The sequence below is a fragment of the Echiichthys vipera genome (genome assembly GCF_963691815.1).
Source record: "Echiichthys vipera genome assembly, chromosome: 1".
Classification (NCBI taxonomy): domain Eukaryota; kingdom Metazoa; phylum Chordata; class Actinopteri; order Perciformes; family Trachinidae; genus Echiichthys; species Echiichthys vipera.
Genome location: NC_139826.1, coordinates 7,271,581 through 7,297,151, shown reverse-complemented (window position 1 = coordinate 7,297,151; position 25,571 = coordinate 7,271,581). Strand labels below are relative to the sequence as shown.

Below are 25,571 nucleotides of genomic sequence, written 5' to 3'. Positions count from 1 at the left end.
ATCTCTCTATTAAAGTAAAAATATACATATTTATATATCAATGTTGTATGATTAAAATGCTCCCATGATGCTAAGATATGCAGAGAGCCAGGCTCCATGACAACGGATAATATATTGTCAGATGGAAAGGTCAGATGAACACATGTAGCTGCGTTGCTTTATTAACAAAGGGGTCATTATTATTATATATTATTGTATTTTATATCTTTATGAATGTATGCCTGTAGTTTTAAGCTCTACTTTTCATTGGCAAAATGTCTCATTTTTCTGTTATCCACAAAAAGGAATATTTATTATTGTGGGCTACTATTAGGCCATACCGAAGCTAACAGTGGGGGAAAAACAAGTTTAAAAAATGATCGCTAGATTGAAACTGACAAAATATGATGTCCTAGCTAAGGGACAGCTGTTGAGTTAACAATGTACATAAATCCAGGTTATCCGTGTTCTATAGTTGCATTATTATGTTTGCTAGTTTGAATCAAATGTGAAGGAGTTGTCACTGACACATCTCAGCTAACACTGCCAGAGCTAAGTAATCTTTCTCTTTTCTGAGTTTTCTATAGTCTTTATGAATCTGTGTTTCAAAGCTCAACACTAATTTTGGATTGTAATGTTCTTCCCTCTAGAAACACTTTAGCACCCCCCCCCCCCCCAAAAAAAAAAGAGTGATGCAAAAAAGAGAGGGAAGAAAAGCATTTCCTTCTTCAGTCTCAAGGAGCAGCTATAACCTTAGCAGAATCATGAAAGTTGACAGTTCATTTTTCACAGGGTCATAGATCGACGAGTCTTATAAAGTAATGGGCTTTTGAGAGCTGGCTTTATGAGAGCTAAGATAGTTAAGAGACATGTGGAGGAGATGGCACAGGGAGCTGAGGTCCTGCTCTTACTCATCCAGGGTTATTCCCTCCATGCTGTGGGGCAGGAGGGAGGCACTGCACTTCCAGTAATATAAACGTGTAATAAAGATTAATCTGTTGCTAGTCGGCAGGCTGATAGCTTCTAAACTTGCTTGAAATAAGGCTGAAATCACTTCAGAGCCAATCTCAAGACCTTTAGTGAGTGTCTGAGATTCCTTTGTGGGTGTCAGGGAAAAAAACTGTATATGTGTTTGTCTTGTGTGTTAAGTCTTTATGTGTATGCAGTGCTGGGAAAATTGAATTTGTGTTCCAAACGTGTGTATTTGTGACTTTCTATGCGTGGATTCCTGTTGGTAAAGGTATCTATGAATACATGTGTGTGGGCTTTACAGCAGTTACAGTGCCAGTAGGGGTTGAACACACTCACCAGGTGCATCTGGCCTCTTCATGCCCCCTGTGGGTGCTCCGCCTCCCAGACCGTTGAATGCAGGGAGGTTGTCATTGCTGTAGGCTCTGAGGACAGATAGCATGTTCATCTGCTGCTCTAGGTGGGTCTGCTGCTCAGCCTTCAACATTCCTGGGGGACCTCCAGGAGACAGGAGGGCCAGGCCTTGTTGCCACTGCTTCTCCAGTGGCAAAGATTGGTTCTTGGGTTGGGGAACCAGAGAAAGTGGTGTCATGGTGGAGGAAGATGTTGCCAAACCACCTCCACCCCTTGGGGGCAGAGAGGAATTGTCTTGGAGCAGTTTGGAGTGGCTCGGGAGGTGGTTTGAAGCCGGACTTCCTTCTTCCTCTCTCTCCACATCCATTTGCCCATCCTCATCTCTTTCTTCCTCCTCTTCAGCCACTCCTCCTTCCTCTTCCTCTTCATCAGAGTGATTATTTTGCTGCAGTCCCTTGGGAGTGGTTGAGGGGGTCTCACTGGCACTGCGCCCCCCAGCCTTTACAACCTCATTATCTGATCCAACCTGGTCCTCTTCAGTGTCTCCACGGGAGCCTCTCTCACCCATTTGGTCATCCCCAGCTGAAGGTGCTCTTCCAAAGACCTGGATGGGTAGGTCAAGACCCTGCTCTGCTGGGGCTAAATACGCTTGAAGACTGGTCTGGTTGGCCCTTGGGGATCCATCATACAAGCCACCAAATCGCCTGTAGAAGTCACTCTGGAAGGGGTTGTAGGGCTGGTCAATGAGGTTGTTCCAGCCTCCCTGGCTTTTCTCTCCATCTCTTTCTCCTTCTTTGTCAAGGGCCACACCAGAGGTCTTGGTGTTAGAGGAGTGAATGGTGGAGGTGGTGGGAGAAGTGTCTCCATGAAGCTCCTTCCCTGTATCAGACCGTTTCTGTTGGGCTTTACCCAGGTGGTTGGCTTGGAGGTGCAGAGCCATGAGCTCCACTGAGGAGGTGGAGAAGGAGCAGAAGAGGCAGCCATGCCATGCCACATTATCATGGATGGTGACTGAAGAGCCGGGGAGGGCTCCAGATGCAGACTCAGGCCGGACTGACACGGAAAGATCAAGTGGTTCGTACTGGGACCCGGGTTTGCCCGGCTCTGAATTCTGTTTGGCCTCAACCTTGTCCTCCCTTTCCTGGTCAGCCGACACGGCCCGCTTTGCTTTGGGCTCACCGTTGTCATGGTAACACTGGGCCTGGAGCTGGACTGGACTCTGGTTGTCTTTCATATCCTTCTTCATGGAGCTGAGGACGAAGCTGTCCATGAAGGCCTGGAGAGAACCTTGAAAGTGGACTCCGTTTCCCATCATACTTTGGTAAGCCCTGCTTAGATCAGAGAAGCTATCTGTCACTGTAGAGACCAGGGCAGATGGGCCATCAGAAGTCTTCATGTTCTCAGCTGAAGAGGTGGAGTCAAAACGGTGGTCTCCACGTTCACGATCTCGGTCATGCGGAGACATCATGCCAGATGATGCCCACTGATGTGGCAGCAATGGACCTGCCCTGAAGTCTAGGTTGGGAGGGATGCTCTTGAAAACATTACGGAGGACATCTGGTCGGGCAAAGATGCCGCCACCGATTGTCTTCCCATGATCTTCTTTGTGGTCAGAAGAGGGAGTGTGGCAAGAGGATGCGCCTGTGGTAGTTGAGCCATTTTGACGCTCGCGGTGGTGACGCTCCAGGTGGTACTTCAGACTGGCAGACTGGGTGCCGGCATAGTCACAATGAGGGCACCGGTAGGGTTTCTCTCCTGAGAGGCCAAGAAAGAGAGAGAGAAACAGAAAGGGAAAACAGTGAATAATTAACCTGATTATTAGATTGACTGGATATCAAAATCTATTTATTGGAACAGGGAATGTGGACCCTGAACAAAGGAAATTAGGTCAAATGGGTAGAGCTTACAAAAAAGATATGCATTTCATTAACTACTATAAAAAAATATATATTTTGCAATTTCCTCACTGTATCAAAACACATGCAATTTCTACCTCTTGAAAAAGGGATAAACATAAGAAGAAATTTTGAATGAAAAAAAAATAAAGCACATAATTAAATAAACTACAACAAAGTAATAATGAACAGTAAAGTAATAATGAACAGGATCCTGCAGTCAGACATCGGCTTCCCTCTGCTTGACATGTGTTATTACGCGTGTGTGTGTGTATGTGTGTGTGTGTGTGTGTGTGTGTGTGTGTGTGTTTTTATTGGGGCAGGGGAGGGTTGCGGATAAGGCATCTGAATATGGGTCGATCCTGCTCTATCCGGCCCCGCCAAGTAAGCCATCACTCACATCATCACCATAGAAAACATTTCACCATGTGGTACTTTCCGTCCACTACAAGAGATAATATTTTCAACTGACAACAAGACTGTCTCGATGCTATCTCTGTTTGCATGGGGAAGGGCCAGGGCTGAGGGTGCGGCTGGTTCTGTGTGTGTGTGTGTGTGTGTGTGTGTGTGTGTCTTTGCATCCTTGCATGGATGTGTATGTGCATGCAGTGGGGTCATCATGCCTCTGGTCTGGCCTTATTTGCTGTTAGGCCTGTGCCATGGTGATGAGAGTGCATTTTCTGGGACATTCCCTATTTGCAGTTTATCTTGAGAAGCATAAATAAGCCATGGCATAACATCTCCCAGGCCACTGCCACACTGTGGAACAAAATATGGATGATACACTACGATGCACAAATAAGTAAATGTGCAGGCAACATATGTGAACCACATGCTTTTTGCAGTGAACCCTATGATAAAGAACAATATGATTCACTACAGGATACACACATGAAAGAGATTTATATTACAGTAAAAGCGGGGTGAATCTGTTGCACAACATTTACATATATTTATTTATGCTGCACATTCATATTAATGAATATTCCTGATAATGGTATAACACCAGCGTTATTCTGCCAGAAGTGGATCTTCCATTGGAATGATACTTGTGTTGAAATAGAACACATCCTGCTAGCAATTATAATAGGCTTGGAGTCTGAGCCAGATTTGGATTCATTAAACAATGAACAGAGAGGGAAAAAAATGCTAAGCTGGATTTTTTTTTTAATATATACATATAAAAAGTTCCCAGAGTGGAATTTCTGTTAGAGGGATAACAGTAACTGTGTGAATGGAGAGGGGGATTGGTGGAAAAAAAGAAATAAAAAGGGATGGTTATAGTGTTTTGTGTGTATGCACATTTCTACATATACAGTATAGGGCCATAAACTGTTTAGATTATACACATGGAAACCATTTTATAAAAGGAAAAAAAGGCATTGTTACGCAAGGCTGGTTTGAATGATTTAAGTCGGGCTGTGTAGTAAATCATGGATATAATTAGCAAATGGCATACTGCTCAAGTAATTTATCATTATTTAGAGGGCACCATTCCAGAAAAAGACTGCGATCTGCAGACCTACTGCAGAGTTCTCAAATAAAGGGCCACAAACACCAACTCAATACAATATTGATAGAGAAGAGAAAGGAATAGGATTGTATACAAAAGAAAATTGAAGGTGGAAACAGCAAAGAGAGGAGAGAGAAAGACTGAGAGACACAAAAAAAAGAGCTAGAGAACGTGCAGAGAGTCAGATAGCCCTGATATCTTTTATCTGACACTAGAGTGGCTATGAAGCATAGAGTATATTTAAAATAAACCATACGAGATGAGCTTTAAACCCAATAAGTGCTTCTCATGTGAGCTGCCGAACAGAGGCTCAGTGCTGATTCAATAAGGAAACGTCCCTGATGCAAATGATCATTCTCAATTCCTCTAACTGGACAAAATGATATTCTAGGAGCCAAATTAGACAGAAATTAGACTGATCTGATCTTTTTTCTTCCCTCCTCTGTCTTTTCTTTCCTTATAAGAGGTTGCTAATGTTCATGGGGGGAAAATAAAGATTAATGTACCATCTACATATCTAAAATGAGAATGAAAAGCACGGAAGATTGTATGTTTGACACTCTCTTTTGATGTTTAATGAGCAAGGCAAACTGGAAATAAATACAAATGCCTTCAGAGAGCCATCAGTATATTCAAGGTTTCCATTAAAATTAAGCATTCAAATATATCTGCAGTGAGTGAGACGGATTACAAGTGCATTTCTGTACGTACTTGTGTGTGTTTGTGTGCACCATTTGGAATATGTGCGAACACATGTTTATGCATGCTTGTCGGCCTGAGCCTGTGTGTATGTACGTGTGTGTTTGTGTCTTAGAGGGCCATTTGGACTGGCTAAGACATCTGCTCCATCATACGTCAGGGGCCTGGTGTGACATCTGGGGAATATACTGTATCCTGCCTTGCAACATTACACACAAGTTACTGCTAAAGGTCATTATGTACCCGTTAATCCACTTTTAATTGATATCAGCGCAAACAGCACAACCTCCCAGCCACATGACAGATCACTGCCGCCACAAAACCAGAAAATTGCTATCTGGGAGTTAAAAATAGAATGATAAACTTTTTGCCGTTGTATGTTCTGTCTTTGTTAAACTACTTTGGACAGTTTGTTCCTGCCAAAGGTGAACGATAGAAGGGTTAAAAAAAAAAGAAGCATTACTGCGGTTTTATTATCTTTGAAAAGCTAGAGTTCATAGACATCTTAGTGACACCTTTGTGACTATAAATCGTCATTCTCCTAATTGCTGTACTGGGATCTACTCCTCTATAATGCGTTTACACTTCAACTCGCATGTACTGATTTCTTCTGGCTTTGTGTGAATTTTGACTGGCCATAGAAACAAGTAGAGATAAATACCCAAACCTGTACAGAGGGGCAATTAAAATGGCTTAATAGATATGACATATTGGAAGATGAATTTCCATTTGGCCGGAAGAATGAGAGGGAAAAAAAACACACCAATGGGATGTTTGAGAGACTAAATAATGGATAGAAGCTGTTTTACATCTGTTTCAAGTATATCTGCTTAAGCCGGTGGTTAGTGGTGAAGTGAGAAGGCCTCCCATGCTGTCAGGGTTAACAGTTCAATTGCTTCAGAGGGGGGAGTGACACCATAGATGCACAGTATATACTCTCAGGAACGTGGGATACATGTGTCCACCCAATGGCACTTTTTTTTTTACATTAAATGGAAAAGGGGACCACACATTTGTTGTTCTCAATGTATATGAATTAGTGGAAGCATATGACCCGTTATATACAGCAGGACCTTTTTTTGAAATGTCAAATAAATGAAATCAAATAGTTTAAGGCTGGACTAATTAATCTTTTTTTCTTATGGGCAATAATTCCCATGAATAGAACAAGAGCAATAGTACATTTGTTGGGGACTATTTTGTATCTGCGGATTAAGGCTTGTTTAGTGCCCTAGTGAGTATTTACAGAATGTTAACCATTGCAACAGTGTGTCTTTAGATTTTGGACAACCATGGAGTGCTATGGCAAAGACGAGTATGGTATATAACTTGGTTAGAATGTTATCAGCCAGTTGAATGGGCTGATAATCGCAACCATAGATATGAGGTGGTGTGGCTCAATACCTGGGACAATACCTCAATACCTGCATAATGTTCTCAGGTAATGCAAGGAACATATTTTAAACCAAACCACATTCTTTTCTTTCAACCCATTAAATCAAGTTGTTTTGTTGCCTAAACCTAACCCCATTACGTTAGTATTTTAATCTAAATCCCAATCTTTTCCTAAACCTGACCAAATAGTTGTGTTGCCTGAACCTAACCAAGTAAAAGTTAGTTTTGTTGAACGGAACTCCAGAGCATTAAAAAGTGGTTAAGGGAGTCCTGATCAAGCTAACAGCAACTGTTAGCATGTGAATAGATGATTGCAGGCCTTCTTAAGCCATTTTTTCATATTCATTGTTTGTTTGGGTCTTTTCATGGGATTTGTTGACAATTAATATATATTGTCAGCCTTATCCTTTACATAAGAGGTAAATTGTGAGTCACGGATACTGCTAACACCATCAGGAGTAGGAGTTCGATTGCAACAGAGGGGTAAACCACACCATAATACTATATGTAGTACTGTACATGCACACAGGAACTATGTGCATGTACAGTACTACATAGGAAGATGACAAATATAAAGTAATATATCAAATGTATCATTGTCATTGTATCAAAATAATGTATGGTAGAGATGGAAAATGGAGAAAAACAGAAAAAGGGAACAAAAATGTATGAGGAGGGAGATACTAGGAGGAGGAAGAAAGAGGAGAAAAAGGGAGGAAAGAGTGAGAGGAATTGAGAGGGAGATCATAGTTCCCTCTTGATTCATCCTGATTACAAGGTTAGGTTAAGGTTAAGTGACATGGGCAAGTCCTGCCTCTCCCCTTTCTCTTCCTCTCCCTCTTTGTCTCCCCCTCTCCTCATTTAAAGGTGAGCAAGGACTCTTATTGGTTATGCTGCCCTGCCTGAAGTTATGTGTGGCCATTGTCAAGAGCGAGGACCTTTTTATTTTTTACACACAGCTGCTTACTGCTAAATAGTGCCTTGTCCAGAAGGGGACAATCTGGGCCTCTAATTGCTGTCACTGAAGCCTAGATTCATTATGTGACTTTCCCATTAAAATGTGAGCATTAATTTGTATAATGAAATATCACCCTCTGCAGTGTGTTCATTAGCTGTGGCCCCACACTGTAGCGCCACAGCCGCACAATGTTAGCTACCTCGAAAACTATGGTTAATTTTGCTAATGGATATTTTCCCACTCACTGTTCAAGAGGAAATTAATACTGTAACATTAGCTCTTTAACTTTTGGAGAAATTTAAATTCACTTCATTCCTTTCAAGCTGGCGTTAGCCGCTCATTAATCTCTGCGTGGTGTTGCACAATGCTGCCTCGACCGGCTTGGTAAGCAACTCCACTGTGTCACTCACATTGCATTATTATGAAGGGGAGCTCCACTGTCAACTGTGCATTTCTCTGCATTGTCGTCAGAGCACAGGGAAGATCTCTACCCTCTGTAAAAGCCATGTTGTGGATGTAATCAGGATGTCACAGTGAGGCTGGGGTGATAAGGTTATAATAATGATTTAGAGGCAACATGTTGGGGATGCATCAATATGTTTTTCTCAAAACTATGCTAAAGCTGTGCTTAGATAGGCCCATGGCCAGAGATACATTCCACTGCAAAAGACAATATCTTTACTAACTTTCATCCCTTTTGCTCTTAGGTGTAGAGGAGTCCAAATGAAACTATTTGTTTCCTTTTTGAAATATGTAAAATAAACTGTGTGGATGAAATTAGACAGACCTACTTGTCTGTGTGTGTTTTGCCAAATGAGTTAGCGGCAGGCGTAGCTTGAGGTCTCCGTTTCCTCCATGATAAAATACGGCCCCCGTGGGTGCCCTTACAGTACTACTCAAAGCAGACATAACTCAGCTCACTCACCATCTCATAGCAGATGCCCCCGAAAACCACCACTATCCCCAGCTACTGTAGAGTAGCCCTGGCCTGGCTGTGAACTGGATGCGCTATTTGACATGGAGATCCTATTTATGTGAGTATACACCAGATGTGTTAGAATGCTACAGTTTAAAGCTTTTCCTCTAATTCCTTTCCAGATCTGAGGTACAATATGTGCCTCTTATTAAGCGAAGCAAAAGGGGTTTACAGTATGGGTGGTCTCTTATTCTGCCTTTTAAGTGCATGGAGAAGGAAGGGAAAAAAGCAAGGGAGACAGGGGAGGAGAATAAGAAGAAAAGTGAGCATTGATTTTCTCAGCTTCTCTACTGGCACTCAAGGATTACTTGGTTGTGAAGTGTAACTAACAAAAAGGTCAGGATGGATGTGCTCAGCTTTTCTAGAACATCTAGAGGAATTGAGAGTTACAAATCTTTGATTGACTGAAGGGGAAATTACTCTAAGTCAGGGAATCATTTTAAATTTTTTTTTGGATTGATGTTCACATGATAGTGTTGGGTTCAAAAATCAAATCAAAAAAGAATAGTTGTATTCTTACTGTTTAGAACAGAACATGTGCCTATTTGACTTTGTCATTTATAACATTACTGACTTTGATATGCAGTATTAGTGCAGGACAAAAAAAAAGAGAAGCCTTAAAGACTCCTCTCAAAGAAAAAATATTCAAGCCTTTTCATTATAAGTTACAAATATTCAACTGCATGATTCCAGGTGAATTCTAGGTAAGGATCTTAATACCTTGCTCAAGGATGTTTTGACTGCACAAATGGTGATTACGCCACTTGAATACCCTGCACTCTCAACAGAAAAAAATTATAAATATCCCTCATTGTAAAAAGTGATATTTCTTTGTCTCCTTCCATAATCTTCCATGATTACTACACAGTATATACTGTAGGAAGAAAGCGGTGCTACAGTGGATTACATCTTTTCCCTGAATGCAATGACGGTGCATAAACACAAAGAGCACAGATGTGGAAGATGCAGAAAATTTGGCCAATCAGAGCACAGTAGGCTTTTACAGGAGGGGGTCTTAAAGGGACAGGCACTAAAACAAAGCGGTGAATACAGGTATATTCAGACAGACAGTCTGTGAAAAAATTAGAGCATGCAAACATGTTCTAGTAGAAACCAAAAAGACACATGAACCTGAAATTTGTTTAATATGGGACCTTTAATGCTTGATCAGTCACTAAGGTCCACAATAAAGCACAAATGCCAATCATTCTGTGGTTCCAGATTTGGAAACATGTCATGATTTACTGCTTCTCTCTGTTATATGTTTTTAAATGGGATATCTTTGGTGGAAAGTAAAGGTATGGTGGATACCTCAGCCATATTTATTTTGCGAAACCGAGACCTTAACCTGTTTTAACTCAAACCTCACCATATTGCAGAGCCATTTAAACTCATTAGAATTCAACATAATCCAGGGCCCAACAATGACATTCAAGACTGGTTGTTTAATAACCATACACTTTTTTCCCCTTAATCAATAAAATCATAGCTTAATCGATCCTGAATATAATCTGCAATAATTGTTCTCCAGTGCTAATCATTCACTCACAGTTTGGAAACATTAACTCCCTGTGAGATGAATTTAGAATCAATGGGGGAATCACCTTACAAACTTACACTTTACCTACCAGGCCCACCAGCCAGAACCAGGCGTCCTTGTTGTAAAGTGTCCTCTGCATGGTCTAATTTTGACTTTAACCTGAATAGTCAGTGGGGCGTTCGTACCTTGCAGAGGGTTAGAACTCTGGCTACTGTCCACAGTCCACATCATTACTCTGACTGCAGCCTTAACCTCCCAGCAACAAGCACAAGTGCCTTAGCCCTGGTTGGTGAGATGAACGGGCATAGAGTACACAGCTCAGAGGGATAGGACGCTTGACTGAAAAATAAAGCTCAATCTATGAGGCACATCATCTCACGCATATCCCTAAACTGTGGACAGGCCGGCTTTGTTTTGGCTTGAGAGTTATTGAGAGTTAGCGAGTGTGAAATTGCCCTCTGAGTGATGTCACTGGAGGACACTGAACCCTTGTTGTGTTAATTAGAGCTCATGAAAAAAGTGAATAATAACGGCCTTAAGTCTCAGTGAGGGATACTGTTAGGAAACCCATATTCCTATATAGGAAAAGTCTTTATGTCATTTTGAATAAAATACATTGCAATGAAACATCCGATAAGACTGCGCAGAAACTATCTGGAGGATTACATCTCGTGAACTAAACAGGATTATGATTTAGGTGAGAATGACAGTATGTGTTAATGATGAACTTGGATCACTGGGTTTTTGCGGTTCGGCTTATTTTCAGGGCATTGTCATACTGTGATTTGGAAAGTGTGACCATATGTGCACTTCATTTTGATGGAGGTAGTAGTACAAGTAGACTTCTCTTTCTTTCTTTCTTTCTTTCTTTCTTTCTTCTCTTTCTAATTTAATAAATAACTTGTAATATATCTTAATGTATTAATGTATTACTTTTTAGTCTGGAATTATATATATTATATTAAAAGGGATATTTTCTGGATATTTTTCGGACAGGGAACTGAATTCCTTTTTCCCATCTATACTCTCTTTAAAGTCACCAGATTCCATTGACAAAAGCAGTAATTTTTAACTCAAACTACACAGGATTTTGTGGCCTACCGCTGCCTCGAATGGTTAGTTTGTTTGTGGTATTGTGTTTTTTAAAGGGTTCGGAACTAGCAAAACTAACAGACAAACTAACCATTAGAGGGATCATTGGACCAGCACCTCCTGTCTTCTGGAAGGTAAAATTACTGTTTTTTTCAAAGAGTCAGTCATCTTATGTAAGTTGCCTGTCAGAAAGGTAAAAATATAAACATATTCACAGTTCGATGCTGTGAAAATATTTTAAATATAAAGGAAACTAAAACAGATATAGATTTTTTTAAGGTGGTTCCTTTTTTAGTTGTCTAAAATACTTTGCCGCTGTCCCTGTCCACAGCAGTACATTGCTTAGCTTCCGTGTCTTGATCAAGCCCCTACCACAGGGACTTCCTGGTTGATTCAATACGGAAGTGCCAAAAATTACAATTCTCTGAGCGTCTACTAGGGTCATTTGCATAATAGAGCAATTTCTCATCGACCCCCATGTTAGACAAGTTGTTTTCACAGTTTAATTAAATCTATTTAAGGCCTGTTTACAAAAAAACATTATAGTTTGTATGTTTAGGTCATATCTCTATGACAACACTAAGGGGGATGAAGTTTTTTGTACCGGGCTAGTTTTTATTTTATTGGAGGTTAACGTTTATGAATAATTAGGGGCATGGCCTCTTGAGTGACAGCTAGCGGCTGGCTCTCACTTCTCCTCGGAGGTATACGTCAGCCATATGGACGTATCTCCCTCCCCCCAACGTCACATTCATGTCCTTTTTTTTTTTAAAAGATTATTTTTTTGGCAGTATTCAAGCCTTTATTATATAGGACAGACAGGAAATGGGGTGAGAGAGAGAGAGAGGGAGACATGCAGTAAAGGGCCGCAGGTCGAAGTCGAACCCGCGGCTGCTGCCTCAAGGACTTCCAGCCTCTTTACATGGGGCGACTGCTCTAATCACTGTGCCATCGGCCGCCCCAAAGCCCTTTTTTGGTGAGAGAAAATGAGGTGGAGTCAAAGTCTGAAAAGATGGCGACTCCCGTAGGAGAGTACAATTGGATCAAGTTGAAAGAACGGACTCTGACAGGTACATCCATTTTTTTCTACAGTCTATGGTCTTGATTGTAGGTAATACACTGACTTTGGATTAGTACCTCATACAACCATGCTCCCAGAGACAACTAATGTAGTATTTATTACAAAACCAATACAAAATCAATTAATCTGCATCATATCCATCATATCAGAGGCAGATTGACTCCAATATCTGATTAGGCCATTATTCATAAAGCAATATGTCGGTCTAACCCCAGAAGGAATGTCAGTACATGTAGTAAAGTAAATTTTGCATGAAGTGCAATAAATGTTTAATTGCTGGAGAAATGCATTTGACCAGGGATGGTTAGTACTGACCTGTGTGTATCCGCAGATGGACTTTGAGATGATGTGAGGTGCGGAAGGACTTGCCACAGTAGGGGCAATCCTTGGAGGACGAACCCACGCTCCGTTCACGATGCTGGGACAGAGATGGCTGAATGCTCCCCGCTGCCTTCCCCAAGTCCTCCCCAACATCTGGAGTACACACAGAGACAGCACAAGGAGGGAGAGACAAATGGAAGGTGTGTTGAGTGCCACTTCAAACCAGCCCTCCACACATCACAACACAACACATTTTTTTTTTCTTTCTCCTCTGTCTGTCAGTCATTGTCCCTCATTTCCCTTGCTCAAATGTGCGAACGCCACACAAAGTCAAACGCATCAAACGGGCTCACAGGCCGTGCTATTTTCCTCTCTGACAGAACGCTGACAGTTCATAAGCTTTTCAGTTTCTTTAGAAACACCATAGTCCTGAGATCCCCCCCACCCCTTCCCCCAACTCAAACACACACCCTCAACACCACCTACTGCACCACCACCGCCGCCGCCTCTCCTTTCTCCTCCTGTTTTTTCTTTTTTTATCCTTGCTATCATCATCATTCCTATTAAGCATATGCTGGATTGCAGTGAAAATTAACAATGCAAAATAAGAAAAAAAAAAGGAGAGAGATAGATTTGGCTATGTCAGCATTGCAGGATCTCCTCGCATCTCGTCCTGCGACCTGATTTTGACAGGTAGCTGTCAGAGATATGATAGGGTGATAACGGTTCTGACCCCGCCCTCCGCCACTTCCTCCCAGCGCCAAAAACGATGATGCACAGTTTAGTGCAACAGCAGTCTGTTATCAACACAATCACCTTCTGAATATGAATCTAAAGATGAGTGACGACAACCTGGGAATGTGTTGACAGCAGCAAAATCTGAGGTGAGAGTGTCATCATCAGATTGTACACACGTGGCCGTGTTGTACGGATGGTTAAGAGCCTGTGATGTGCTGACAGTCATGGAATTTAAAGGTCTGAGCAACACAGTTAAGTTCAAAAAAGAAACTTGAAAGAAACAAAAGGAACACAACAGATGCTTGATATGTCTTGTATCTTGAAGCTGTTAAATTAAAAATATCTGGAATAGTTCTAATAGCATTTGATGGGCATCACTGTGCAGGAGGATCAACTGTCAGATTCAAAGATTTCATTGCAAAGTAAAATTCATATGAAAATATTCTTTCTTTATCTTTTTTATTTTGGGTTCTTTCATTTTTTGGCTGTGCAGGCTGTCATGTCTGTATCAACATTTATTAATCTGAAAATGACAGGAAGTCGTGAACTCAGTGGACATGAGCACCTGGGACCAATCCCTTTTTTGCTGAGGTTAAAGGTCTCACATTGTAAAAAGCGAGATTTGTATGTTTGTTTGTTTTTTATAATAAACAGGTTGAGGGGCTATATAAATACTGTGAAAGTATCAAAATGCTCAATCCACAAAGATATGCCCACAGCAGACACACATTCAGAAACTGTGTCTCCAGAACGAGCCCTCATGACTTTTGTATGGTTATGTCACAAATATACTCTATATAGGTGAAGTTCTGCTACAGTGCCGTTACAGTGATGCGAAGATGATGCAGAGACGCTGAGAGTGCAGATACGGAAAACCCAGAAAAGCTGACCTATCAGAGCAGACTTGGCTTTTTTAGGAGGGGGCTCATGCTGCATTCAAGTGGTGTCAAAATAATCGGAAAAATTAGTTCCTCGCTGGGAAAATCCATGTGAACGGCACCATAAGACGGAATAACAACTGGGAAAGTCAGCTAAAAAATGTATGCAGAAACATGGCCAATGAAACAAAATGTTGATGGTAATAAAGTTCTAAATTTACATGCTGCATATCAATTTTGTGCTGACGTGTAATTTGCCACATGGTTTGAGGTTGTTCCTGTAAGGTTAAGCCGTAACGTAGAAAAGCCTTATAACAAGTCAGGTAAAGCACTATTTTAGCGGTTTTAGGTAATGCACCGGTACAGCACATCATGGACAAAATGCATTTTTTAAACACTATAAGCAATAAAATACAACACATCTCCTTTGTAGCATCTATGTTGTTTCCTAATCACAACTTAAAGGTCATGGGCAAATCAAAGTCAGAAGAATGACTAACAACTCAGAAAAATGGGACAATCCTATGACCACCTGACCACAGCATTAAAGAGAAAAGCGCTAAAATGCTGACTTTTAGAGAATGTAAACATGTTCTGGCAGAAACCCAAAATACAAGAATGAACCTGAAAATGAGCCGGATATGGGACCTTTAAAGGAAAGAAAAGTACAGACAAAACCAATATGAGTCTGTGACCCCATAGTAAAAAAGAAAACTTAGCATGTCAGTATGCACATGACCCACGTAAGCACAAATAAAGTTAACATGATTTGGCATGCATAGAGAGGAGGGGAGGGAGTCAGAAAGAAAGAAAAATAATCAAAATCGGGCAACCCGCTTAGGCAACCACACCACACAATAAGGAACTTTCTTTTTTTTAAACATTAGCGCAATCTTTTCTTTTCTGTTGCTTCCCACCCCATTCCACAGTCAAATAAGGTTTACAGAATGGAAAGACCCAAGTCAGCAAGTCCTCTTCCACACTGACACTAAACACACAACTCCATTCAGCAACGCTGCTATCAGGCTGAGGGCTATTTATCACAACCGAAACTGAAAGGCAACCTAAATGTAAGTCTGTGACAATACGCAGATACTAAATACCAGCTGCTTCTACTTGGGCTTGGCAACTGTGCGGTGTAATTCTGTGTACGAGTGAGGAGGAAGAAGTCAGGAGACAGTTAGGTTTTAAAAGCAGATGTTACATTGTGGTTCTTGGTTTAGAATTATTTTTCTTTTCGCATTAATTTTAAACAATATGTGATGTTACACAGAGAGAAATATAAATATAAAGATAGGACTGGATGGGGAAAAGAAATACTACACAGATGGATACATTCAACAAGCAGGACTGGCCCTCAAAAATTAACTTTAACGACAACTAATATTATTTGCTGGGTTGTTGAAATGGAAAATTGAGAACATTACTCTCATTAAATCCACTTGAAAACTGCAACATTCTCAAGAAAATTCTATGTTTTTTGACAAATATTGTGACCTTCATGACACAACGTTTGATGCAAATTATACTCAAGACAAATTGTACGTATATCACTGGTGAAAATACAATATCCTGCATAATTTCAGCAAAGTGTGAACACATCAGCTCTGCCCCCACCCTTTTGTTTTGCATTCTAATTTGAACGCATTGCAAAGATGGCCCGCAGACAGGAAATAAATAAATAAAAGCAACTACAATTCCCCCGGTGCTTGGTCCAGGACTGCACCATACTGTAGCCATAGTCCCCTCCTCATAAACATATTTAGAGCGGTCTACTGTACAGATCCCCTTTTGGCAAAGATTCTTCCGATCGTGTAACAGACAGTAGCCCACCTGCCCACCCCAGATGGGGCTAAAATTAAAAAATCCAAAACACAGATTAGAAGCAGGACAAACACCAGACCACACTCCCAATCACACACACACACACTCACACACACACACACACACACACACACACACACACACACACACACACACACACACACACACACACACACAAACACACGAACACACACACAGAGACACACATCCTCATGTGTCAGGGTTAATAGTGCTCCTGTAAGAGGAAGACACATTACTGAGAGGATGAGTGTGTGCTCTCCTGGCATATAACAGCCCTTCAATAATAAATGGGCTTCACACATTCCTACACATACACACTACAAGGAAAGGTAAAACAGAACTTTGGGTCCTCGCTCTTCTCACGAGTGTGTGCGCATGTGATGTGAGCGCACGCACACGCGCACCAGAGTTACGCACACGTGTGAGAATCCACGTCATTCCCAGGCACTAGCCGGGTGTCCAGCTTGCTTGTCTTTAATCAGTTGACTGATCCGCAGCTTTTAATGCGACTGTTCCAATTACTGTAAAAGTCATACTGCTCCATATAACCACAAATATTGACACTTTATTGCACAACACATTTATGACATTTTGAAGGTCACCCCGTATATTAGGCATCATCGTGCACAGCTGGGTGTGCGATGAGGGGGGAGAGACTCTCAATAGCTTGTTGACACCCAGCCGTAACTATCCTCCGAGTATTGATTTTCTTTCCACATCTTCCATCTTTTTTTATGCAAAGAAGATTCGCTGTAGGAGACACAACATTAAAGTGATTGTCACAGGTGAGCCTTTGGCTTTTTATACACAAGCCTGTAAAGGCCAGCTACTGTTATTCTTTCACTTATCTCATACCATTATGCAAGACCTGACATTTTATAGTCAGAATCTGCAAACATGACCATTTTCATGTGGATGTACTGCCGGATGTTACATTTAAAAAGAGGAAAACTGGCATTAGGCCATCATTTAGCACACTAAACATAAATAAAGGGGGAGGGTTGGCAGATTTGCTCCATACCCATTCAATGGTCAGTAAAGTCCTGGGTGTATCATTGCCTTAAACTGAGCAATATTTAATGACTCATATTTACATTTAAATTAATTACAGTACAATTATCACACTTTTTCTGTAACCAAGGCTGAGGAGAATTCATAATCATATCACACGGGAAACAATGTTTAGATGTATGTGATATTTAATAAAGGAGCAGACTTTAGGAGATGTTGCATTTCTATCTCTAATCTACATTTTGTTACAAGTGCCAAAGGCCGCTCCTCCACTGACATGTTTTACTTTAGCTAAACCAGCCATTAATCCCCATAAAAGATCATCATTTATATCAAGAATAAAAAATGTTTTTAATTAAACATCCAAGCCACTACTGCTCCTCCCACCCGGCCCCCCCAAAGTTCTCCCGTCAAACTCAAACATTCAGACAGTTTTTATCTGTCGTCTACAAACCCCTCACTCGTCTCTACCCCAGGAACAAACATGAAAAACGCAGAACTGTGACTGTGCTGGAACAAGAATATCACAGAGGGGGAGAAAAAAAAAGAGTAATACATGTTTATTTCATCTGTATCTGATCTGAGACCAGCTCCTCTCCCCTCTGCCTTTACTGGTGTCACGGCGGCGTAATGGAACATGCCAGAACAAAGGCTCTGAGATCAGATTGGAGCAGAGTTGAGCAGGCCATCTGGGAGGCAGGCTGAGTATCAGTCACTCTGCCTGCTGTCTGCTGCACTCACACTCCCCCCTGACTAACTGTGTGTGAGAGTGCAACTGTGTGTGTAAGTGTGTGCGTGAGACACCTCGTTCCCTTTCCGACAGCGCGTCACCAGGATTTTGCAGTGAAGCGACCGATGCAACGCCACCACGGGGATACACCACCAGGGCAGCCTCCACAACTGACTGACAAATATATAAATTGATAAGGATCTTGTGTGTGTGTGTGTGTGTGTCAGCGCTCATGTCGGTACCCCTGGGATAGGGCACGCTGCCTACTCCGTTACAGCGGCCACACCCAGTTCTCATTAATGGAAGACAAAAAGCAAAATATTCATCAACAAAAATAAACAGCAAAGCCAATGATTGTGTGTGCATACATGGTGTCGGGGGGGCTGCTGGTTGGCGGGGGTGAAGGGGGGTTTGTCACTTCTTTAATGGTCTTCTTTCAATCACACTTTGCACTCTAAACGTTCTGCGGTTTTGATTAGTATGATATCACTTTCAGGAAATAAAACTGGGGGGGAAAAGCACATCAGTCATAAAAACACAAGATGTTTTGCTTCTTGCTCGGCCATTATTCTAATGCGTCACGTGGCTCCAGTCGAAGCCCGCCGGCCTCTCCCCGTAGCCAAATAACAGATTGGGGGGTGAGGGGGGGGGGTGATTGACGGAAACAGTTTGAAAAGGGGAAAGATATTAAGAGAGATTGGGTGAGAGGTAGGGAGGGAGGAGAAAGAGAGAAAGAGTAAAATGTGATGACATCATTTGAAAGGCATTAGGCTTTTAAAAAGGCGCCCGGGGGGACTTGATTTCCTTACACCAGTGCAAAACAACACCATCCGGCCTGATGCTTGCTTGCTCCTCTCCCTCTCTCTCTCTCTCTCTCTCTCACACACACACACACACACACACACACACACACACACACACACACACACACACACACACACACACACACACACACACACACACACACACACACACACACACACACACACACACACCTCCTAACACCCCCTTACACCCCCTTCCCCTCTCGTTCTTTTTTTGATTTGGACCACTGCCATCTTTGTGAGCGTCTGGTTCATGCGAGTTAATCAATTTGAGGTTTAGTTACACTGCTGATGCTAGCATTCCAGCCACTGCTAGAACGTAATCTGAACTCGCAGAATTTATTAACCAAACACCAATTATCATTAAACACCACTGCATTATCCCCCTTCTTTTACTACCTGACAAGGACTACTTAATGAAATTTTAGATTAAAGTTATTTGGCGCATGATTTATGGGCATTGAGAAAGTCCCAATGCAAGGGCTCTGTGCAGATGCTTTTTTTTCTGTATTTTTTTAAGGGAGTACACCAGAGATCTGAGGAGTCTCTAGGGTATTACAACAACCAGGTCTATAGACCAAAAAGAAGAAGAAGGGAGGAGGGGGGGGCAGAGAAGAGCAACCGTGCTCCAAGTCCTAGACAGCATCCTCACCTCATACTTGTTGTTTTACTACTGACCCTATTGAACAACATAAACAAGACCGAAGACAAAATAAACTGTGCGTACGATAAAAGAAAAAAAATATATAAATGAAAATAAAAATAAAGGAAATGCAAGTTGTTGTTTACCCACGCAATGTTTGTGAGATGAAAACAGCAGCAGAATGTGTTACATATAAGGCGGTGGGGTAAACAGGGGCACCAGATGTTCTTTGATGTTAATAATGGCATTTATTATTAATATTAATTAGATCGCATTCAGCAATACATTTGGGCCATTTCCAAGTCAATTAAGCAAAATGGCATTCGGGAGATGTTGAAACGACATTTTTAGGCAGGTGTTCAGCGGTCCCCTATTAAAACATTTTTGCAGCTCCTGAAAAACAACCCATTTCCAGGCAGATTTTATTTATTTCCTCTTTGTTTACTCTTCCTCAGTATTGCTCTCTCCTGTTGTGAATGGCACAGTCGTGACCGTATCTAAAAAAGAAACATATTGAGGATTGGTTCTAGATTTAGCATGCATTATCTAATTAAAATATACAGTATGTGGTGATTCTGATAATCCACACATGTTGTGTCCACGCCCGAGCAAATATGTCACCTCAGGCTGAGGGGTGGCGGATCGGGTTAATCCAGATAAAAATCATGATTATCACCATCATGATGATAATAATAAAAAAAAAAGACTTTGAGGATTACAGACAACAGTCCAAATGACCGCTTCCCGCATTCTAGAGACAAATTAACTTTTAGCACCAAATGTTTTTTATCTGAAAGGCCCAATCCACATAGTGGAGCGCCAACTCGCCCTTATACCGGGACACAAGTTCCTAGAGCCGTGGTTACCGGCAGATACCAGTTCTACCCAATCTAATTAGAAAACACAAGCCAGAGGCCTCACACCGGGGGGTGCCTTGTCTATATAATCTAAACAATCCCTGGCTATATGTGTAAGGATAAAAAACACACTCGTTCTAAAGCTCTATTCAGTTTAATCTAGACTTCTGAATAGGGTCCTGCCACACGTCACGGACCCAGTGTGTGTTTATGTTTGTGTGTGTGTGTGTGTGTGCGTGTGTGTGCGAGCGCACGCTTACAGCCTCGCTTTTGGCAGCAAGCCCTTTTTTTCAAAGCTGGTGGAGGCAGCAGCCTTACAATGGTACATTAACAATCTGTGCGTTCATTTATCAGTGTGTGCGATTTGGACTCTCCGTTCATGGCGCGCTGCACTTTTCACGGCTGAAAATTAATGAACAAGCCTCCCCTCGCAACAAACATGCACCTGTGCTGCAGAGATGGTAATCACAAACATTTATATTTATTAGTGAACGCCTGCACTAAAACTGGAGTTGTGGAGGAGAGAGAGAGAGAGACAGAGAGGGAGAGGGAGAGAGAGAGAGAAAGAAGAGAGGATGAGGATGAGGGTAAAAATAGGAGGAGGAGAGATCTGGGTAATGAAAGGGTAGTGGTTTCCGTTGTGCAGAATTGTGTTAAAGCTATTTGTTTGAAGCACTTTCTTGAATGAAACAGGGGTAGGGAGTGCAGGACATCTATTCAGGGAGTGTGATCTTCACGCTGTGAAGATAATTTCTCAAAAACTATTGGGTGAAGGGCATTGCTGCAAAAAACCCTGCTTATTCTAAATGTGCAGCCTTAAATACCAGCTGCAAATCTGTGGGGATAATTGAATTTGTGAAGGGGCTAAACCTCAGAGTCCCCATCAGTTTACAGGTGGAAATGTCTTTCCAAAACCTGTTTAGGATGCTTCACTTTTTTTTCTCTATTCCTCTCTTTCCACTTCTCTCACTGTCATCTCTCCCTCCAGCTCTCTTTCTCCCCTCCTCCTCCCCCTCCCAGACTGACAGAAGGTGGCTCTCTCCCTCAGTAAAGGCTATGCCTCTGCCCAGCTAGGGAAAGAGGAATGGTGCCATAAGTTTCTCCCTGGCACCGGCCCACCTTTGTTCCCCCCCCCCTCAAGTCTGTTTCAGGCTTCAAAGAGCATTGGAAAAAGACACACAGACACACACACACACACATACAGACAAACAGACAGACAGACAGACACACACACACACACACACACACTGACACACACACACACACACACACACACACACACACACACACACACACACACACACAGAGTCACACATACAAATGTTTGAGGGAGCACTGATGTCTCACTAACTTTATCATTCTAGCAGGGTGATCATAGCCCCGTTGAGAGGCTCTGGAAGATGCTTGAGGGTGTATGAGTGTGTGTGTGTGTGTGTTTGTGTTTATGTGTGTGTTGTCCACCACTGTCTGCATGTATGCATGAGAGCACAAAAGGCAGATGGGGACAGAGGTGGGTGTCTTTTAGGACATGAAGACAAGAGCAATTACCAATGTGTTTGTCTGTGTGTTTGTGTACACACACACACACACACGTGCCAATGTATGTGTGTGTATATCTAGTGCTATAATAATCAGGGTGTATATTCATCATGCCCCCTCTCAGTCTGTGTTGGCAGGAAGTGGTGTGGTTACCATTAGTGAAGGATGACTAGGTCGTTGTCTCTTTTACTGGATACTGCTGGGTTTCTATGGATAGGGAGATGCAAGGAAAGAGGAGGAAAGGAAAAGAAAGGATAGGAAAGGAAAGTAAAATGACAAACAAAATAAATTAAGGAAAAGGGAAAGGTTGAAAGGACATTACATGAGGGGAGGAAAGCCAGGGATAAGAAACTTAATCATACAAAATAACATAAAAGAAAAAAAAACAAGGGGATGAAACCAAAGGAAATAGAAGGAAAGTAGAATATAAGGGAGAGTAGATGAAAAGAAAGGGAAACAAGAGAAGTAAAAAGGTGAGAAAGGAAGAAAGGGAAGAAAAGGAAAAGGAGGGAAAGGGCATGACAGAATACTGAGAAAGGAAAAAACAAATGAGAACAAACACACGTAAAATAAAATTAAACAAAACAAGGAAAAGGAAGAAAGCAATTTTAGCATCAAACGAAACAACAACACTTAGTGTTAAAGGAAAGTGAAAATGTATGAAAATGAGAAAGAGAACAAAGGGATAGGCCATGACAGGATATTGCCAAGAGAAAGAATGAAAATGACTCCTCTCCAGCATATAGACTGACGATCTAAAGAAGACATCCGTCCTGTTGCACTGCCCCTTTAATGCTGAATAAAGTAGAACTCCTTCCTAAGCCACCATTGATTTCCTATTCATTCCCGTGCATGCTAAATCAACAGCAAGCACAATAGGCCAATCATCAACCTCAGCTACAGTACCACCACTCCTATCCCACCCTTAATCCACCTGGCACTGGTCGGAGTCTATACAGTACGTGGCATCAATGCTCTGCACACCGCAGCCATTAGTGGCGTTATTCTCCATCAATGAAAATGAATCAATTAAGCCTCATTAAGGGTGCATATTAAGGTGGAGTAATTATCGAGTGGGGAATGTACAGTGATCGATAGCTCGGGAGCATAAATGTGCACTTAAAGACATATATTACCACAAGGGGCGATGAACACTTTTAACAAGGCCACTGTGGAGGGGGAGCTAAAGTGGGTAAATCTGCTTCATGTCATGCATACATACTGTGTGTGTGTGTGTGTGTGTGCGTGTGTGTGTGTGTGGGGCGAGAGAGACTATCGCTCCCAACATATCCTGGTCAGGCAGTAAATCCAGAGACCAAGGACGCGTCCCATTTTCCTCTTCTACTAACTTGTCCAGTGTCTCGGAAAATGAAATAAAAAGATTTATACTGTAGCTGCAAACATCCTGCCTGTGTGTGTGTGTGTGTGTGTGTGTGTGCATGTGTGTGTGTGTGTGTGGTCATTACACGCCACGAGAACACGGGAGATAGAGCCATACTTTAAGAATAAATGCGAGGAAGGTCCATATTTTTTTAGCGGGGGGGGGGGGGGGTAAATGCTAGAGGCCATCACCCTCTGGCCACCAGCATCCAAACACACACACACACAGACACACACACACACACAAACACACACACACACACACAAAGTTCCGGGTACAGACACACACACACACACACACACACACACACACACACAATCCCATGCATAACGCCTATTAAAGAGCACGCTCTGTCCCAGTCGCATAATTTTAATTTGTTATGAAGGTCATTGACAGCAAGTAATAATCACCATTGGGGATCTAACAATTTGCCATTTCGGAACATTGAGGCACTGATGACTCAACTATTAATAGACTGAAGCCCCCTCGCCCCCCTGCCTCTACAACCCCTGTCCTCTTAAATGACTGACTATTCCCGTATGTTTTACACTCACACCCCACCCTCACACCCTCACACACCGCCTAAAAAAGCCCACATGTCTTTATCCCATTCATCTTTTCATATCTGTGGAGGGATATATGACATTTGGAGGCAAATTAATGGGAAGCCTAAAAGAAACCCGGCGAGGGGGGTATCTCCTGAAAAGAGAATTACATTGTAAAAAAAAAAAAAAAAAGTAAAGCAGAGAGCTTTTTAATTCTCCTTTTCGTTTCGTACTTTATGCTTTCACAGGGATGTCTTGCACGCGCGGAGGAAACTGCAACGCTGCCTGTGCTGAGCCGCTGAATTGTAAAGCATTTTCCTCATCTTTCTTTTTTTTTTAACAAACAAACACGCAGAGAGACACAATGACAAGTTTTATTTTAGACCAACTCATTTATTTTCTGCTTTAGCATCACCCAAGCCATTCAGACATATGTGTCTGGCATTCGTCGCCAAACAAATAATTCCGAGCTTAAGCTATTTTTATCAAGCGCAAGAGTTCTTTTTAAGTGATCGGCAGTGTTTGGGGCAAATAGAATGGGAGTTGGAATCCTTTATCTTTCAGAGGCTCAACAACTCAGGACTAATTACAAATTAATCTGGATCTGGATATCTGCAATGAGAGGGCCCCAATAAGAACTTGTGGTGTGCTAAAAGGAACTATCTGTTATATATTTATAGGGGAGCTCAACGCATGGAGAGGGAGGCCGGAGATGGAGGCGGCCAAAACCGAAATAAGAGAGTAGCACATAATTGCCTGCTTTCTATTTCCAAGCAGCCACATCAAGGCTGAGGATTGTGGATATTAATAATTGATCATTAGCTTGATAGGGCAGAACATGCTCAAGTTTTTAGCGGTGGAAGTTTGATGGCCGTTTTAGGTCTCTCCTCAGGGTCTCGAGCAATGTTGCTGTACTTGTCAAGAAGGTCAAATGGGCTCATTGTTATAAATGGAGCGCCGCTGCCCTAAACAAATGGAGGTCATGACAATATAATTGTTTATTTAGTTAACTGGGTTTTGTTGTCTACATGTTTTTTTCTCAAAGTTTTTTAAGAGCATGCAGGGATATTTTAGGAATAAAAATCCACAGTTGTGCATTCCAGTGTAAAGGACCAAACATACAGCAATTAATCGGAGTTATCTCTTAATGCAACATCATTTCATGTATTATCAACTCAGATGTTAAAGGAAAGTCCTCCAATTTTACCCATTTAAAACAACACAAAGTAAAATGTATGTATAGTATGAAGCTTAATGTGCAGTGAATAGTTTGTAGCCATCAGCTTGCTGTCATTTATAATTCAAGTACCCAGGTGGAACTTAGTTCAGTTAACTGTAATTGATCAACACAATCTCGTCCCCACTCGTCTTGCTTTGTAAGAACCCCTTGGCGTCACTTCTCAATGCACTGGGTAGTCCTGCGCGTCAAATCATGATGCTCCACTACAGATGCAGTTTTAAACACGTGTAACACACTGTTAACTGTGACTTTCAACTAAATTACTTAGTTTATGTTTTAGCAACACAACTATGTGGTTAGGGTTAGGACAAGATTGTGGGTATGGTTAAAATAACTATGTTTGTAACAGAACTACAGTGACACATAGCATGACACAGACAGGACGTGCAGGACACGTACAGCAGTCTCCTGGGTGAAAGTCCTGTGTTTGTTTGACCCATCCAACACCCCGACCTCTTCCAATATTGCCGTTGATTGGGATTACAATTGAAAACTTCCGTTTCATACAGATGCTCAAGACCGTCTTGTGTATCGGTATCAGTAGGCGAGGGCTGTGACAAAGTCTCTG

The 25,571-nt window shown here is 41.9% G+C and overlaps 1 protein-coding gene across 1 annotated transcript in view; it reads right to left on the bottom strand.

The window, feature by feature from the left end:
• znf536 (zinc finger protein 536) overlaps positions 1 to 25,571 on the bottom strand; it is a 205,046-nt gene that overhangs the window by 49,684 nt on the left and 129,791 nt on the right. Inside the window, exons 6-7 of the mRNA XM_083919571.1 lie at positions 12,767 to 12,925; positions 1,288 to 3,057 (exon numbers count right to left, since the gene is read on the bottom strand). Coding sequence (XP_083775697.1) covers positions 1,288 to 3,057; positions 12,767 to 12,925 — 1,929 coding nt within the window. The remainder of the gene's footprint in view (positions 1 to 1,287; positions 3,058 to 12,766; positions 12,926 to 25,571) is intronic.